The 19,268-nt window shown below is 37.2% G+C and overlaps 1 protein-coding gene across 3 annotated transcripts in view; it reads left to right on the top strand.

Annotated features, from left to right (window-relative positions):
* Positions 1-1,058: 1,058 nt before the first annotated feature.
* RABGAP1 (RAB GTPase activating protein 1) overlaps positions 1,059-19,268 on the top strand; it is a 164,886-nt gene continuing 146,676 nt past the window's right edge. For 2 of the 3 annotated variants that reach the window (XR_005529630.1, XM_039239071.1), the window contains exons 1-2: positions 1,059-1,098; positions 15,712-15,911. Coding sequence is in view for 1 of the 3 variants with exons in the window: in XM_039239071.1 (XP_039095002.1) it covers positions 15,762-15,911 (150 nt within the window). In the remaining 2 variants the exon portion in view is untranslated. Of the gene's footprint in view, positions 1,099-15,711; positions 15,912-19,268 lie in introns of those variants that run through there. The other variant, XM_039239072.1, reaches the window with a different exon arrangement.

The following is a 19,268-nucleotide window of genomic DNA, read 5'->3' as shown; positions in this document are numbered from 1 at the left end:
GTGAGGAATAGGCTGTAGAATTATTTTATAAATTATCATGACTTAAGTAACACCTTTAGTAGCCATTGTTTTTGTTACCAACTAAATTGTAAATTCATTCAGAACAGGGACTTTAAATCTCATTCTGTTTCTTTTGCTTCATATATCAGATTTGAATGATTTTTATTTTTTAAGATTTTTTTTTTTTTACGTATCTTCAACACCCAACGTGGGGTATGAACTCATAACTCTGAGATCAATAGTCACATAGTCTATGGACTGAGCCAGCTAGGCTCCCCATTTTTGAATGATTTTAATATAAAATCCTAGCCCCATCTTCGAGTCTAATACTCTAAAACAAGCTTGTTTATTGCAGACCTCTTCCGTGTGTCTGAAGTACCTCAAGGCAGCAGTGTTGTAGCCAGTGGCCCTTGGACTTGAGTGAAAAGTTTTTTGAGTTTTAGACGGAATTATTTCTCGGGGTGGACTCCTTTATAAAATGGGAAAAGTTATTACATGCTCATAGGTTTGCGGTAAAACCAAATGAGATACCATAAAAAGACCTGTCAATACCTAGCACATTGCGCGCCCTCTAAATAAAGGCCAGGTGCGTCAAGTAACCCTTAAAAGCTGCTTTTGAAATAGCACTTGAACGTGAAAGGTGAGCAGGGGAATTCCTTGCTCTTTGCAGATGTACCTCCTTTTGCCTAAAAGGCAAAAACATTGCAATAGGTGCTACCTAGCCTGATTCCCTTGCCATTCTGCTTCCAGTCCTAGAGAGAGTCACATAGCCAGTCTTAGCCTAGACATGGCACAGGGTTAAATTCAGCTTCAACAGTACGGACAGCGCAGGCGCAGACTCTCATAGCGGGGTAAAAGCCCAGGTGGGGCTTCGAGGAAAGGAAGTACGTCTTCGCCGCCTGTTGTTGGGCCAATGGGGCTACTCGGTTTAACCGCGGGCCTATGAAACGGGGTAGGGGGCGGGGCAGAGGGCGGAAGAAGCTCTCCTCACGTGACTAGGGGGCGGGGAGGGCGGGGGCAGGGCGGCTGGGGAGGCCCAGGCGGCGGAGCCTCCGGGACGGCGAGCGGCGGGCGGCGGAGGAGGAGACGGCGGGTCGGGTAGGGCCGCGTTTCCCCTCCTCGTCTTCGCACCTTCCTATCCACCAAGCCCCGGGGATTCTCTGACAGCCCCTGCAGGGAGCCAAGCTGTGTTCTCACCCCGCGGGGCTGGGCTGGGCTGGTCAGATTGCGCTCACCTCCCTCGAAGAGTCGTGTTCTGAGGGGAGCCGTGATTGGGGGGAGGGGGAGCTGTAGCGGAGGGGAGAGGGCGCATGCGCAGGCGGGAAAGCTCCCGCAGCCCCTGCCCAAACCGGTTCCCCCTGTCTGGGTGGGTGTCTACCCAGTCCTGCGCTTGTGGCTGTCCATCTGACCCCCGGGCAAACCTGGATTGTCTCTTGACTTTAATGTTTTGGGCCAGGTCCTATTTGGGAATCCGGTTGTTTCCTACGCCTCAGTTTCTCCCCATTACCAGCTGGGCCTGTATTTGTGACTTGGGCTGGCTTGGGCCTCAGGCTAGCTTCCTGGGCTGCGCCGAATCTGAAAGACTTGCTTTCTTTTAGCGTTGGCCTGCCAGCTAGTACTGATCTCATTTTACCCACCTGCAGTTAAAGTGTCTCACTCTCTCCATGTACTTTAAGTATCTGCTCTCAGTAGCTCATAGCTGTGCCTGATTGTCAGCAACCTTCAGGGTTTTAGGGGGTGAGCCAGAGGATAGCCCTAGACTTCCAAGAGTTCGCTGTCCATTGCCTTGTAGTACTTTGGTCCCTACTCTTTTGGTATTGACTGTTACCATCTGCACCTGTTTTTACAGACATCTCCGTACTTAGGGTTACTCAGGGCTTCCTTTATCATAGAAGCAAGAGTCTTAGGAGATTGTATTAAGCAAGTGTCATTCTACTAGTGCTCCATTAGTTTGAAGTCCTGTTCCAACTCGAATTTGAGATCTTGTGGCTTTTGTCATTTTCATTAGTGAGGAAGAAAAAAACTGTCAGGGACAGGATTTCACCATTCATTTGATCTTTTCATTCAAATAAACACCTATGTTAACATACATGTGACTGGAATAGTGTAGTAGGAGTTTGTGTTTCCAGCTGCTTTGTTTATTTAAAAAGAAGGAAACAATAGAGGATGAATTGCGCTGTGTTTGACACAAACTGATGTTTGAAAAGTTGAAAAACTTAGATGCCAAGGAATTACACATTGAACTTTTTTTAAACGAAGGACCTGTTGGCCTTAATTTCAAGTGTGCATAGCGTGCTATTTTAATATACGTTGAAGACTTTTAGGTGGAGTTTACTGGGTGGCTTAGTCGGTTAAGCGTCCGACTTTCGCTTTGGTCATGATCTCTCGGTTCGTGGGTTCGTGCCCCTCGTCGGGCTCTGTGCTGACTGCCGGCTCGGAGCCTGGAGCCTGTTTCAGTCTGTGACTCCCTCTCTCTCTGACCCTCCCCTGCTCATGCTATCTCTCTCTCTCTCTCCTAGAAATAAATAAAACATTAAAAGTTAAAAAAAAAACTGAAAATGAATATGGGAAAGAGTTCTTTATGATCTTCCTTTATAGACCTTAGATTGCATTTAAGATTTGAATCCATGATTGATTTGTATTTACTGGAGACATTTAAAATCACATGGAGATTAAATACAAATTAAATTCGTGATTAAAATTAAACTACTGCTATGTTGTGGTACACTTCCTTTTCACTGTTTCAGTTTTATAACTCAGCTTGCAGTTGATTAACTTATGTCATTGGTGTTAAGTTATATATTTATTTGGATAGTTAACGTATCAACTGTATGTATTTTGATGTTACTGGCATAATGTGGGCTTTTTTAAATGTTTATTTATTTTGATAAGAGAAGGAGTTTGCGCATGTGCATATGTGCTAGCAGGGGAGGAGCAGAAAGAGAGTGAGAAAGAGAATCCTAAGCAGACTCCTCACTGTCAGCACAGAGCCTGATGTGAGGTTCTATCCTATGAATGTGAGATCATGACCTGAGCCAAAATGAAGAGTCAGACGCTTAGCCAACTGAGCCACCCAGGTACACAAGTATAGTGTTTTATTAGCAGTTCACACATGCTTGATCTGGGTTAAGTGGTTATTTAGTGGGACACTGTATAAGTGAAGATACCTGTTTCCTATCTTTTATATTGCATATTGAAAGAAGTGTATTTTATTTATTATATACATGAAGAAACCTGATTTCCCACAAATCTATCCCAACTTTACAGCCCAGATTCTTTAAAGAAGTAATTTTCTTTTATTGAGTGTATTTCCAGCTACACTTTACAGCCCACATTCTTTTAAAGAAGTCATTGTCTGTTATTGATCATGTTTCCTTCCATGTTTTCACAAGTGACCTTTGTGTACAGACTTCAGAAAATAATTCATTTAAATCAGCACTTCTGTTGACTGTCTTTTAGACACTAGTGTGCTGAAGTTCTGACATAGTCTGTCCATAATATCTTTGTAATTTTCAGTGTAATTAGGTATGATTACAAGCATGTGGAAATAAAACTCAAATATCGAAGAATTGCCAATTTAACCAACATGCATAAAGCAGAGTTTGGCATGACATTTAGGTGCTTTGTATGCAACTGCCTTGTTTTATTGGTTTTCTATAGATTTAGATTCCAAAGAAATAAAATCCAAGGCCAAGGACTCAACATCCCTGGGTATGCATGAAGAAAACATTCCATCAATTAAACGGCTTTCTTTGTTGCTTAAATTGGTTACCTGGTTCATCCCTAATCCCTCACCTCACCTGTTGTTCTGAGAGATCTTGATTTTTTTAGAGAACTTTTAAGTCAAAACAATACTGGATAGATATTTAAACTTATAGCTACTCTTGTTGACCCTGACAGGCCTGTTTCTCTTCCTGTACAAAGACTGACCAAATATGGCAGTTTGCAAGTCACGACCACTTTAGTTTTTAGAATTTAGCATGGAAATTTCTCTGAAGTAATTGTCAATGAGACTCTTTTGAAGATTGTTCTTTCTAGCATAGTAGAGTTTTATCAGGCCTAACCTTTCTCCCAGATCCTCTTTTCTGTGGATCACCAAATAGTAAAAATAAAGCTGTTATTTTTAAGTTCATACCTGACATTAAAGAATGTTTGACCTTGGCTCTAAAGGAGGAAACGTATCTTCTTAATTATATGGCTGTGCTGCCAGATGTGGAGGTCCATATCTCTGAAGAGTTCACACGTGATTTTTAGGTATCTCCAGTTAAGGTTGCATTCATTTTTTATTATAAATCAGTGTACTTCGTGGGACCTATTAATCTTTGTGGGAATAAGTTTTTTTCCATATTAAAATCCGTCATTTAGGTACATTACATTTGCAAATTAGTGTCTGTGATAACTTTAACAACAATGCTGTTAACTAAAGTTTAACAATAATTTGACTATTTAAAAAATTTTCCTCTATGCCCTTATTTGTACACTTTGGTAATTATACCCAACAATCTGTGGTTATAATCTTGTTTTCCTTTTTTAGAAGATAGCCTCTGTATCAGAAAAAGGAATTAATTCGCAAACTCTTCCTTTGGGAATATCTTTTAAGTACCATCAGTAGTATTAAGAGCGTGCAAAGCTAAATTGGATTAAATGTTGGGCATTTGTATAATACTACTGGGAAGAGCCATAAGTTAATCATTTTAATACTTTTAGTGTAGACGTAATAAACTCTTTTATACCCTTGAAGTATGCTGATAAACGGATTCTGGCAATGTAAGAGTAGGAACATGTCATGTAAATCTCTTTTGCTGTGACACACGATTTTCTATAAATAGACTTCTGATATATCTGCAGGAGAGAAATGGTTATATCCTTGTTGTAGTTACTTGTTGAATCCTTTGTGAATTGAAGAAAAATAAAAAAGTCTGTCTAACTGCAAAACCTAATATTTCTTTTAAAAATTTTTCCCCCTAGCAGGAACAAATTTTATTTTTCATTATTCTTTGCTGTTGGTTGTGGGAAACAATCTTTTCAGATAGATTTAAAAACATTTGTGAAACTTAAAATTTGTGAACTTTTTTGATACTCATTATTTATTAACATAAATTAGATACCAAAATAAGAAGGTGTAGTTAGGACTTGTGAATTTTTAAATCTTACACAGTGCCAATTACAATGCTGTGAATGAAGGTGAGCAGTAAATGTTTATTGGTTGCTCTATACAGCACACTTGTCAAATGTCCCACCACCCTTATAGAACTATGGACCAGGACCACCTTATACAGAAGGTGCGGAAAATGTGTATCTCTCTGCCAGACATTTGTGTTTTGCCTACACACATTTCCCTGAAAATCAAAAAGAGGTTATAGAAGAGAGAAACTGTATATACTGCATTTATCTTAGCCTCTGATCATCTATCAAATAATTAGCTTGCTTGGCATTAAACTAACATAATTTAAGGGGAAATGAGTAATATAACATTTCAGATTTAAGTGTAAACAGGTTGACATTCTAAATGGAATAGATCTTCACTGTGGATGAGAAGGAACTATATTGACTAATTTCTAAAATGAGAGAAAGTCTTTGGACAGTCCTGCATTGCTTTAAAATATTCATATTTTTAGGGGCTCAGTTGGTAAAGCTTCCAACTCTTGTTTTTGTCTCAGGTCATGATCTAACAGTTTGTGAGTTCAAGTCCCACATTGGCCTCTGTGCTGACAACGCCGAGCCTGCTTGAGAGTCTCTCTCTCTCTCTCTCTCTCTCTCTCTCTCTCTCTCTCTGTTTCTCTCTGCCCCTTCCCTGCTTTCTATCTCAAAATAAATAAAAAATTTAAAAATGTTCAAATTTTTAGATTTATAAAACGCTAATGTAAATTATATTATGCTTTAGAAATCTCCAGAAAAAGAAAAAAGGAAACTTTTTTTTTTCCTCCCAAATGTGTATTAGGGAGGTCAGACGTATAATCTGACTTTGTGAATGAGTAGTACGTTAACATTAAGCTAACTTTTCTTGTGTTCCCAGAGTTAGGTTTCTGTTGTGGAAGTGGTATTCAAATAATTTAAATATTTAGTTTCAGAGACTGTGTTCAAGTGGCATAAAGTCATCATTCCTAGAGTTCTGGAAAAAATTGAAGTGCTGTCTCCTGAAATATCTACAGGAACATGGGGAAATCACCTACATGGATTGTTTTTTTGTTTTTGTTTTTTAATTTTTACTTATTTTTGAGGGAGAGAGAGAGACAGTATGAGCAGGCAAGGGGCAGAAAGAGGGAGACACACAATCTGAAGCAGGCTCCAGGCTCTGTGCTGTCAGCCCAGAGCCCAACATAGGGCTCAAACTCATGAACTGTGAGATCATGATCTGAGCCAAAGTTGTATGTGCCCACCCCCCCTTTTTATCATGTTTTTTTTGTTGTTGTTTTTTTAGCTGTCAACAGCATTTAAATGATCAACTCAGAGTTAAATTAATTATTTTATATGCATTTCATCTTTTTACCTCTTGTACCTTTCATTAGGGGTATCAAGATCTAGGGGAGTGAGTGTGAACTTTGGAATCAGTAATGATATCCCACATCTTGCACTTATTTATTTATTTATTTTTTTAAAATGTTTTATTTATTTCTAGGAGAGAGACAGAGAGACAGCATGAGCAGGGGAGGGCCAGAGAGAGAGGGAGTCACAGACTGAAACAGGCTCTAGGCTCTGAGCTGGCAGTCAGCACAGAGCCTGATGCGGGGCTCGAACCCACGAACCGCGAGATCATGACCTAAGCGAAAGTCGGACGCTTAACCGACTAAGCCACCCAGGCGCCCCAATCTTGCACTTATTTAGTATATGATTGAACATAAGCTGCTGAATACCTCCAGGACTTAGTTTCTTCATTTGCAGAAATGGAACTAGTTACATCATAGGTTAGGACTGGACAGCACCTGGCCTGGTTACTTTCCTGGTTTACTCCCATTCACAAAAGGATACAAAGGTTCAGTACTCTCATTTCACATATCCGAAAAGTAAAGCTACAACATCATTTGAGTCACATCAAGAAGGAGTTCAGGTTTTTTTTACATTGTACCAGACTATTAACTTTAATAAAGCTTCATTACTCGTGACAAAGTGAGAAATAACTCTGAAAACCTCAGTTGTCTTCTTTAGGCCCTTTACTATATTGACATTGTGAGTTTTATTCTAAAGATCATATAATGTCATAATTAGGCTTTAAAAACTTGTATTGACCAATGAGTGGATAAATAAAATGTATATTTATAACTTTTTAAAATGTTACTTATTTTTTGAAGAGAGAGAGACAGAGCGTGAGGTGGGGAGGAGCAGAGAGAGAGGGAAAAACAATCCGAAGCAGGTCCCAGGCTCTGAGCTGCCAGCACAGAGCCTGACCACAGGGCTTGAACCCACAAATTGCTAGATTATGACATGACCCAAAGTCGGACGCTCAACCAACTGAGCCACCAAGGCGCCCCCAAAATTCCATATTATGTCATTCAACCTGAAAGAGAAAGGAAATTCAGACACAGGGTATAACGTAGATGAACTTTGAAGACATTATGCCAGACGAAATAAGTCAACCACAAAAGGACAAATATTGAGTGATTCTGCTACTTTTATGAGATACCTAGAGTATTCAGATTCATAGAGACAGAATAGTGTGTTGGTTACCTGGGGGAATGGGAGTTAGTGTTTAATGGATACAGACTTTCACCTGGGGAAGATGAAAAAGTTTTAAAGATGGATGATGGTGATACCTGACATTAGTGTGAATGTACTTAATGCCACAAGAGTATACACTTAAAAATGGCTAAAATGGTAAAGTTATATATATTTAACCACAACTTTAAAAAGATTAAAACTTGAAAATCTTAAAAAAAATTAAAATCTTAAATCCTTTTGTCTTACAAATTTCTATATTCCTATAATTATCCTTTTTAGTTTATCTGAAATTGAGCTAAAAGAACCACTAGATAGTTTAAAGAAGTGAATTGTCACAGGCATTGCAAGTTAAAATTTGCCTGACGGTGACTTTTAGATAAACTGGTTCTTCTTGCTTTTAAGTGCTGTGGGCCCAAGATGATTGTTTTGTTTTCTTTTGTTTTTGGTTTTTTAAGCTAAGCTGAAATTATTCCAAAGGCTTAAATTAATATGGTTCTCTTAGCTCACTAAAATAATTCAAAGAAACAGCCCCCAAATTCGGAGTCAGACTTCAACAAAGACACATCTATTGTTTAGCAATTAGTAGTGGTGGAAAGGAATTTATTTTTATAAAGAAGGGATGATTTTCCATTGAGTTTTGTCCCACCCTTCCCAGGGCTAGGGTGTGAGAAATTCATGTGAAAACCAATGCAGGAAAACAAACTCTAGAGCCAAGGAAAAAAGAAAAAAGCTGAGATTAATATAGTGTGATTAAAAAAAGAACTACTTTGTACTCTTTAATTTTAAAGGGCTACAGACCCAGAGGATTGGCCTGCTATAGCCTCTTTGAGACTTGATTCTTTTCCTTCCTGTTTTGTCTTTTTCTGAACAGACAGTAATCTTATCAGATCTGTGTTTTAGAAGGATAAAATTGGTAGCCACATAGAAGATGAATTAGAGTAGGGAGAGAATAGAGTTAAGGACACCAAAGAGGAGAGATGCATTCCAGAAAAGGACAGAGGCACCTAGATACCTCGATTTGGATCAAGATCCACAGTTTTATCTATGAACCTAACTAAGCAGGTTATTGAACCAGTCTAAGCCTCTGTTTGGCATATGAAGTTAATATCTTTCTGGTAAAGTTTGTATGAACATTAGAAATAGTGCATGTAAAGCTTTTTACTACCATATTGGGCATGTAATTGTCCATAGGAACTAATAGGAGTATTGTCTGTTTATATCTGGTGAGATTTAAGTATCCCCCTTAAGATTCCCTAAAGTTGTACTCATTTGCTCACTGGTTGAACAACAAAAATGATGCGTGTTGGGAGGGAACTGATAAGAGAGTGTTTTGGTCCAAAAGGAATCTGAGTATGTTTTCTGGCTCCGTGTTAACTGCCTTTGGGCTTGACAGTTGGGAATTTGATGTTGAGTCACCCAGGCACACTCAAGGGTAGTTCTTTTTGAGTCTCTTCATTCCAGTTATCATCCGTATCCACATCCCCAAGTCACATGCGTGTAGTATAGTGTATTTGTCATTTGTCCTCACATTATGTAGACCATACCAATTAAACACTGATTAAAGAGTATTGTTCAACCAGATTTATTGAGTGCTGCCAGTAAGCAAGGATATAAAGATAATATGAATAAAATCTAACATCCCTCTACACAGATAGTTCATAGGGACTGTGTGTGCTCATTTTATTCCCAGCATTTACCATAGTGGCTTATATATTATGATTATTTCTGGAATGAATGACCAACCAATATAGTAGAGTAGGAAAGAGGTATAACATTATTTTACTGTGTAATAAATGCTGTAGTTCTGTGATAGAGTTAAAAAGCAAATAAACAGAAGCCTTAGGAGCCCCAGAGCAAAATAATGAATATTGCAGAAGGAAAGGGGGAGATTGAATATAAATATTTGATTGTATCATAAGATTGCTAGTGATGAAGAAGGACTACCTGGAGAAAGGAAGACACATTCCTAGATTAGCAGACAGCATGAAGAAAGGCTTGAAATCTTAAAAATGCATGACATATTTGGTGAGTGGTTTGATAGAAGGAGATAAAAACTAGAGTGATCGATTGTCTCTATATTTTGAAGACTAATGATATAGAGAGTTTGGATTTTATTCCATTTTCAGTCAAGAGTAGTCAGAGGTTTTGAGGAATGGGTGGGATATATGATCAGATCTAAATTTTAGATGTTAGCTGTGGGACTTTGATAATCGATGACTAGAGAGAGTCCAGGAAGGGAGACTTACGTTGGAGTTAAGTTGAAAGAGAATGAAGTACTCACAAGTCAATGACATGAAGGATGGCAAAGAAGGAATAGGATTGGGGTATGTTTTGGAACTAAAATCCATTAGAGTTCCAAGGGAGAATGAGAAAACAAGTCAAGGACTTTTTTTTTTTTTTTTTTTTTTTTGATATCTCTTTTTTTAACAGTGGTTGTTAACCAGGATAGGGAACCTTAGAGGAAGAATATGCTTATGTAATGGATGGGAGTTTACTTTGGACATGTGGAATTGGCTTTGAGATGGCCATGGGACACATGTAGCAGAGTTATCCNTTTTTTTTTTTTTTTTTTTTTTTTGATATCTCTGTCTTGGAACAGTGGTTGTTAACCAGGATAGGGAACCTATGAGGAAGAATATGCTTATGTAATGGATGGGAGTTTACTTTGGACATGTGGAATTGGCTTTGAGATGGCCATGGGACACATGTAGCAGAGTTATCCTACATATTCTCACAACATCCTTTGCATACCGTTGTTATACCAAGCACTGTACTGTATTATAATTACTTATTTGTCCATTTTCTCTACTGTTGAAAACCTCTCAAAGGTAAATACCTATTATTCCTCACTATAACATTATACATTGTTCCTGGCACATTGTCAGACACTTAATACTGAATAGAAAGGAAGACCTAAACAAATACCTATTTGGAATTAGGGAGAAAAGTTAGAGCTAACAGTATCATCAGCATACCAAAAACAACAACAACGAAAAAGTTATAACCATGTGAGCTAATGAGAGAGCCAGAGAAAAGTAGAACAAGAAGAGGGACAGGGTAGGATTTAAAGAATGGGCAGAAGAAAACCTAAGTGACAGCTGAGAAATATAGTTAGAGGTAGAAAATAGAAGCAAGAAAAAAGTTTCAAAGTAAGGAAATGGTCAGTATTTTCATTTATTTCAGTGGTAGATGATGAGAACTGTAAAGAATTCTTTGGGTTTTGAAATTTTGTATTGATTGATTTTTTTTTTGTTTACAAAATGATGCGAGGAGAGGTAAACAAAATACCAGGGCCATAGATGAGGTTTTAATAGTTTTTAAGAGGTCCAGTGAGAGTTGGTGAGAGGTAGGGGAGCCAGATTTTTCAGAAGGACTGCTCTATGAGTGGGGTGTCCTATTGAAGTGGTAGAGGTGGAGGCAGTTAATACTCCTTCAGGAAGAAAGAGTTTCAAGAAAACCGGGAAATACAGATGAATTAGAGCCCTGGAATAGTGGCTGGGAACTAGTACATTTTGTCTCAAGCACGTCAAGTTCAATTATAAGTATCGCACACACCTCTTTTATCAAGTTAGGTAGGTCACTTATTGGGAAGTGGTTTTTGCCTCTACTAATTGCACATTAGCAAATTCATGCCATTGCAAGTTCACTGTTTATGTTACTCCTCTGAATGTTAGTAACTAAAAAAACAATACAAAGGTCTGATAGTACTTCATCCAAAAAAAGAGACTTCAAGTTTTTAAAAAGTAAACGGTAAACTGATTTATCCAGGAGCCTGCTGCTTTTGAAGGACTGTCAAAAAAGAGCATTGATCATAGGCAGTTCTTTTTTATTTTATTCTCCATTAGCTGGGTCTCTAGTGTTTAAAAGGAGATTGAGAATGAAAATCAATCTTCTTTTGGCAAGACCGAGGTGCATTCTTTGCCATGATCTTTGCAGAAGTCCATAGTTAAGCATAGGACCCTAAGCATAGGACCCTGTCACTTAGGGTACAGAACAGTGAATTTAGGCAAAAAGTTCGTAAAGAGTTTTGATATCATGAGACTAATTTCTTTTCTTTTCTTCTCTTCTCTTCTCTTCTCTTCTCTTCTCTTCTCTTCTCTTCTCTTCTCTTCTCTTTTCTTCTCTTTTCTTTTCTTTTCTTTTCTTTTCTTTTCTTTTCTCTCGCCTGCCTGCCTGCCTGCCTATATTAAGTAATCTCTATGCCCAACATGGGGCTGAAACTCGTGACCCTGAGATCGAGAGTCTCACTCATACTCTACTGATTGAGCCAGCCAGGTGCCACATGAAACTAATTTTCAATTAGAAAATCTCTAGGGATCTTTTATATGTCAGTAAGGATAAAAGTAATGAAAAGAAATTATGAATGATACAACATATTTGAACTTTTGGGTGTGATGCAGGAGGCTGCATAATTAAACAAAATTAGCTATCATTTTAAATGACTTACTGTCTTTAAAAGGGAATAGAGAAGGAAACATCCCTGAACTTGACTCACCAACCTGGCCCTGTTGGTAACTAAACATGCTGGGGTCTAGGATATCACCTGTGTAAAAGAAGGAAACAGTTGGTGCCTACCAATACCAGAGTGTGCATGTCTTATTATCTTATTTAAAATGGGATAAAAATCCTTACTCTATGTTATGAAATTGTTAGGATGATAAAATGAGGTAAAGAGTGTGTATGTTTTAGTAATCTATAAAATACAAAGATAAAACATTTTTATTTAGAGTATTCTTTCACATTTATTTACATATAAACAAATTAGAAAGTGGAAAATAGGAAAGCTATATATTTTGCCCTAAAATTGTGTTTAATAAACTGAATTATCTAAATTAGTTGGTACTTATTAATTTCTCTTAAAATTGGAAGTTAGCTTGAAAAGATATAACTCTTGGGTGCTTACAATGTTCTATGTGTATTGATAAATGAGATGTACATCTGTTCCTTAGTAATTTTTTTTAGTAGTTCTGTCTTCTAGTAGTTTTCTAGTAGTAGATAGTATCTCATTTCACTTATGAAAACTGAGGTTCATTATGATGAAGCTCATGTTGTCATTAAGTAGTACAACCAGTATTCTAACTTGGGTTTTTCCTAACTGTTGTGTGCTTTACCATCGTAAGTATGATTTCTTATTGTCAGTCTATAAAAGATGATCTTACCTTTTCATTGGGAGGCTCTTGCTCTTTTCCATCTTTATTTGCCATTTATTTAAAAAAATTTTTAGCAAATATTTGAGCACCTGCTCTGTGCCAGGCATTGTTCCAGGTGCTAAGGATATAGCAGTTAATGAAACAGATGAAAATCTCTGCCCTGATGGAACTCAGGTTCTAGCTTACATGATATTTAAAAACAAATGATTAAAATGTAAAGTATGTCAAATGGTGGTTGATAGTATGGGGAAAGGTAGGAAGAGAGATGGTAGTGCAGCATGTTTTGGGGAAGAAGCTTGTTTGCTTTGTTCATTAGTTTAAACTCAAAATTGGAATCTGAAGGATGAAGAATTACAGTAGGAGTCTTATGGTAAATGATATCAGGGATTAAAAACAAAAACAATTACTTTTTGTGGTCTTAAGACAGAGCTTGTGAATACTCTATAGTTTTTCCAGGAGCACATCAAGTTCTGGGATACTGCTTTATTGTGGAGGCCAGAGAAGGGGAATCTTACTGTAATTTTCCTGTACTACTTCATGTTTTGATAAACCTCATTCCCACTGAGTGATTCAGTTTTTTACAGGTGCCAAAACAAATAGTATTTTATAAAGTGTGTTTTTCTATCACCTCCTCAAAGGAAAGAGGTTGAACTTTTAGTCTGCCAAGTCTTCTCAGTTCCATAGTGTAAATACCAAAGTATATTATTTTTTGAATGTAGAGTATTATAGAAAGTTGCCAATGTCTCAGATCATAGCTTTAGAGAAATTTCCCAGGCCCTTTGCTGACCTCTTAGTCACAATCTAAAAAATGGAAAAGGAGTAATTAAGCATGAAAACCTTGCCTAAAGTTCTAGTTCTATAAAAGATAAAGATTCCTTTACCCAATTCTGTTTTGGGATGAAGCCCAAATTTGTGTCATTGGAAAAGCATCATAATATGACAGAAAAAATATAGCTTCTGGAATCACAGATAACTGGGTTTAGTTTTTGGCTTTGTCTCTAACCAGGTACATTACAGCCATTACCTTGAACAAGTTACATCATCTCTCTAGGTCTCAATTTCCTTATCTGTGTATTAAATAATTTGAAGATTAAATTAAGAGGCACTCACCGTCAAATTGTAATACGTCATAATACTATAAAAAACGTAAAATGCTATAGTAGCAGAAATAAGGCAAGCAATTTATTTGGTTTTGGGATGAGGATAGGCAAGGCAGACTACTAGGAAAAGAGGAGTTAGATCATGAATGCATTGGAGTTGATGGAGTACAGCAAAGAAACCACTTTAGGAAGAGGATCCAATGAAGGCAAATACATGGGAGTATTTAAGTATATATCCTTAGCAAGAACATTACCTCTTCTAATCTATTTCTCTTTTCTTTATAAGTGTAATTGACATACAATATCCTAAGTCCTTCTCCCAACATGTTCCCAGAGTTTTCTTCACCCTAAATCAGTACCTATTAACCTGTTCAATGTGCCTTTTTTTCTCTGCTAAACTACACACTCCTTTGGGGGCAAGTTCCATCAGGAACTTGTTTATCATGTATTGTTCTTTATGCAGTAGACAGTAAGTATCCATTGAATGGATGAAGCAAAACTACATTAAACGTTTTCAAAAAAGTACATTTTGGAGTGTCTGTCTTTGAATGCCACACTGTACATTTAAATTTAGTCCTTTGAATATAAAGCTGTGATAGCCATTTAAACAAGGAAATTGATATAAATAGAAAGCAGCAAAGAGTACTCAAGGATTTGAGCCTTAGTTATGCCTAGTTAAATGACCTTCTCTTGGGGTTGCTGTTTTCTCATCTGATTAACAGTATTGATTGTTTCTGAGTTTCTTTTGAAGTGTAATATTCAGGAATTGTGTAATTCTTGCTGCCAGGTGTTTATTTAGATGTGAGCCTTTGAGGGAAAAGTAGTGCTTGGCACATGGTGTATGCTCAATAAATATATGTTCAGTTGAAAACCCAAAGCATAAATCAGGACATCTTAATTGGAGAGATTAAAGAGACTCTCAGAACCTTTACCTTTCTGAGGTATAAGATGCATAGAGCTGGAGCTACTTTTGTTTATTGGTTAAAGCTCTCTGAGTATGTTGTATTGTTTGTTCTGTTGCTGTTTTGGCAACCAAATGGGAACATTGCCATAAAGTATGCAGAACCAGGTTTTTAAATGGTAGATGAGTTTAAGTTTTATTTGAGGAGTCAATAAATAATTGAGTGGCTTTTCATAAGTGACATATTTTTGTGCTTCTTGCTGGGAATTTTTGGCTTGAAACTCTTACTGGTAATGTTCGTGTTAGTTGAACTTTTAAGAAACCATGGGATGGGAAGATTGAGTTTTTAATGGATTTGTGATTTCTTGCTATGTAAGGTATTTCCCAGCTCTAGAATTTCTGTGTGTTCTGCCTTGAATTTATTTCTCTTGAGTGTGAATATGAAATTTTATTGCTTAAAAATGTCTTGTTAATCTTTGAAATTTAAGTATCAATAAAAAACCTTAGTTATTGTCCTGTGCGCTTTCAATTTTATTTATGTGTACAGCTTTACAGATTAAAGAGTAGAAAACAGAAGTTTAGTAAAATTCATAATTTTCAGAGTCCAAGAATAGAGTTGTAACATATGCCAAAGAAATCACCGTAGGTAGGCAGTTATTCTCAAGAGAGTATGTTTTATTTATTTATTTATTTATTTTAAATCAGAAATATCTTGGCCCTAAATAGCCTCAAATTCCTTTATTATCTAGAATAAAAAGCCTAAATTATAAGTAGTGAAAGTCTTGGGAAAATATTTTAGAAGTATTTTTTTTAAGTTTTCCATATGTATTTTGTAAGAATTAGAGCATAATTGAATATCTGGCAGACATTCTATATGAGTATCTTTATGGTTTTTGTTTTTCAGGCATTTTTAAAATATTTAATCATTCATGAGTTGAGCTTCATTCTTGAGTCATGGATGACAAGGCTTCTGTTGGAAAAATCAGTGTCTCCTCAGACTCAGTATCTACTCTTAATAGTGAAGATTTTGTCTTGGTTTCCAGGCAAGGAGATGAGACACCATCTACAAATAATGGAAGTGATGACGAGAAAACAGGACTCAAGGTAAAACTCCATAACCTAAAATTCTTTTGCTTAGCCTTGCTAAGCTCACTGCAAAACTTGGCCTATAATAGAAAGGTATATGGAGTGAAAGTGAAAAAATGGAAATAATATCCTAACTTTCTTAATGCTAAAGATTTTTATTTAGTGATAGTGACAAATTTATATTTGATTAAGGATTAAGAATTTTCAATTTGATTAGCTTCTAAATCTTTTACTACCCCAACTCTCAAAACTAGTGGTCATAGTATAAATATTTATTTTAAGTATTGTTTTTACTTTCCCATTAAATTAGAGTTTATTTCTAATTATTTCTTTCGGGACTGGTATATGTAGTGTAAAGACAAGGGCAGATCAGCAATGCTATTTATTAAAAAAATAAATAAATTTTAGGATTATTGAAATTGAATATTAAATACCTTGGTTATTGGCCACTGCAGTTTGTTTATATTTTCTAAGCCAAATAAACAACGATTACTTCTTTTCATATACACTCCTCATCATTCTCTTTATGGATGTAAATAAAAACATCATTGGTTAATGTCATTTAAAATGTAAATAGCTTTATAAATATTATTGTTCTTGCTTGTGTTTATTGATTCAAAACTATATTATTGAGTATTGACTGTGTGCCAAGTACTAAATCCTGGGGATACAGTGGTAAATAAGGCCACAAAGCCCCCTGCCCTCACAGAACTGTTATTCTAATGGAGAAAACAGACTTTAAGCAGATAAGAAAATGAATATGTTAAGTAAATTTAAGTGCTGTGAAGAAAATCAGAGTGGGATACATGGGTAAAGAGTGAAGGGCTGTTACTATTTTAGAGAATGTTTTGAAATGACATTTGAGCCAGAGACCTAAATGAAATGAGGAAGAAGACCATAGAGGAAGCTGGGAAAAGAGCTTTTTAAAGGGAATAGGAGATAGAAAGATCCCGAGGAGGACCACCCTTATTAGGACAGAGAGATTAGAGCAGACTGAATAAAGTAAATAAAAAGTGGTAAAGATTGCTATCCATTGATTGGCATAGGCTGGATCATGTAGAACTTTCTAGAGCTTGGAAATTTGAACTTATAAACATGAAGGGAGAGTTTTGGAGAAATTTCAATGGGGACATGATGTGATTTATATTTTAAAATTATTGTTTTAAATTATTTTAAAAAACAACCATTTTAAGTCTTTGGAAATGTTCTAAAGGAAATATAGCAACTGAAGAAACATTTATTCAAGGAAATTTACTAAAATTTGATAAAGAATTTGTGGTATTTGAACCAAGCCCATTGCTTTCCTCCCCTATCGCAGTTGAGCAAGATGGCCACTCCACATCAGTGCAATCAAGAAGACAGGATTTCCCCCCTCCCCCCAAGCTCCTAGTTGGGAGGGCTGTCTTCTGGGAAGAGCAGGATGATTGCATTTCTCATCCTGCCTCGAGCTACGTTTTGCTAGCCAAGTGTGACTTAGTGGTGGGGGTTCCATTTTTTTTGCCCAGCCCTGTTTTTGGGATAGAGGCTCTACTTTGGGCACAGTGCTGCTGAGAATACTGAGTCCAACTGCCCTAGCCTTGGCCTCTAGAGTAGTGGTTCCATACCACTACGGGCAAACAAAAGACCCGAGACTACTACCTCATGTTCTACACCCACCAGGTACTCAGCTTCTAAAGATGGGGTACCACTCAAAATAAAGCATGCTATTGTCCATCCTCCCAACTTTACAGCTGTGGCTTACAGATTTTCTCTGTAATAGGAAGGGCATAATAAAACAGCTCCTAATCTCTTCCCAGAGAAACTGACTTTATTTATAGCAGAGTGCAGAGAAGTTCAAGCCTCAGGATACTCTCATAAACCATAGAGATTGTGGTAAAAGGTAACTGAGAGGAGATTGGTAGACTAATTGGATATATAGATTTTAGTGTAGGCTTGCTAAGAGGAGAGACTGACTTTTAGTGTCAGAACAGATCTCAAACATTGACCTCCAAAACTCTCCCTTCAAACTGATGTCAATGTGAGTAGTTTATTCTGTGCAGTAGTTTATACTCAAGTGCACTGTTGAAAACTTTAGAGCAATTGGCCGTATTAGTGGAGTTTAACATTTAGGTGTGGTCAGAGAAGGAGACCAAGTACTCTAACAAAGCTGCTCTCATCCCAGGATGTCTGTAGGCAAAGCCAAATCATCCCAGAGGAGCAATGTCAGAGGGTTAACACTATGGGAATTAGGGGAATAGAATTTACTAAGATAAGCCATCTAACTACTAAACAAGCAAGCATAAAAAATAACAAGTCCTAGAGTGGAGAGACCAGTACTGTGACTTGGTACAGTGTATTATCTAAAATGTCAAGTTTCTAAAACAAAACTGTGAAACATGCAAAGAAGAAAAAATAACCCATACACCATTGGAAAAAAACAACAGGCAGCAGATACTACTTGTGAGAGTGACATGTTGGATTTAATATGCAAACTCTTCAAAGTAACCATTAAGTTCAATGAACTGAGAGAAATCATGCTTAAAGAAATAGAGGAAAGTATGATGACAATGTCAGATCAAATAGAGAATATCAGTATGGAGATAGAAATTGCAAAAAAGAATCAAATGGAAATTCTGAAATGGAAAAGCACAATAACTGAAACAGAAAATTCACAAGAGGAGCTCAGTAGTAAATTTCAACTGGCAAAAAAGAATGAGAGGTGATGCCATCAAATCGTAGACATTTTCAGCAATGGATTTCAGATCCATTGAAGACAATAAAAGGAGCACCTTGACTTTACCTGTGTCACCCTTCCTCTAAGACCACACAGCTCAGTGTCAGTAAAGACTTACTCAGCCCATGTTTTCCTCCATGTGGGAAAGTGAAAGCAGGTGATTGCATACCTGGATTCCCCAGCTATATGGGATACTCCCCCAAAAGGCTTACTTTTTTCTCCGTCTGGAATATCGAATTGTGACCTACACAACTTGGGGGTGGGTAGTCCTGCTTGGAGAACAGTATCTAAGGCTGGAAATGAAACATATCAAAGAGACACATTTTATTAACTGCTTTGGGAGCTCCATGAGGAAGCCCACTCATGAGCCACTGGGGTTGTCTCACCTACTGGCCCATGGGTACCTCCAAGTTCTCTGCAGCTCACTCAGACACACTCTCACATAGTGACTGCCTTCTTGTGCATGCCGCTGAGGACAAGAATGGTCAAAGTGAGCCTTTGCAGATGACTAGTAAGCATGCATAGAAACTGAATTCTGTGGGATTGGGAGAAACCACATGCTTGAGTGGTCATCACCATCTTAGGGAATGCAGATGTAATGGAAATCATCAAAAGCAGACTGAATCAAGCAGAAAAAATTACTGTGAATTAGGAGATTATTT

The sequence above is a fragment of the Hyaena hyaena genome, unplaced genomic scaffold, assembly GCF_003009895.1.
Source record: "Hyaena hyaena isolate Hyena2069 unplaced genomic scaffold, ASM300989v1 scaffold_151, whole genome shotgun sequence".
In the NCBI taxonomy this organism is placed as follows: domain Eukaryota; kingdom Metazoa; phylum Chordata; class Mammalia; order Carnivora; family Hyaenidae; genus Hyaena; species Hyaena hyaena.
The sequence above is the reverse complement of the archived record's forward strand: the minus strand, read 5'-3'. Positions and strand labels throughout refer to the sequence as shown.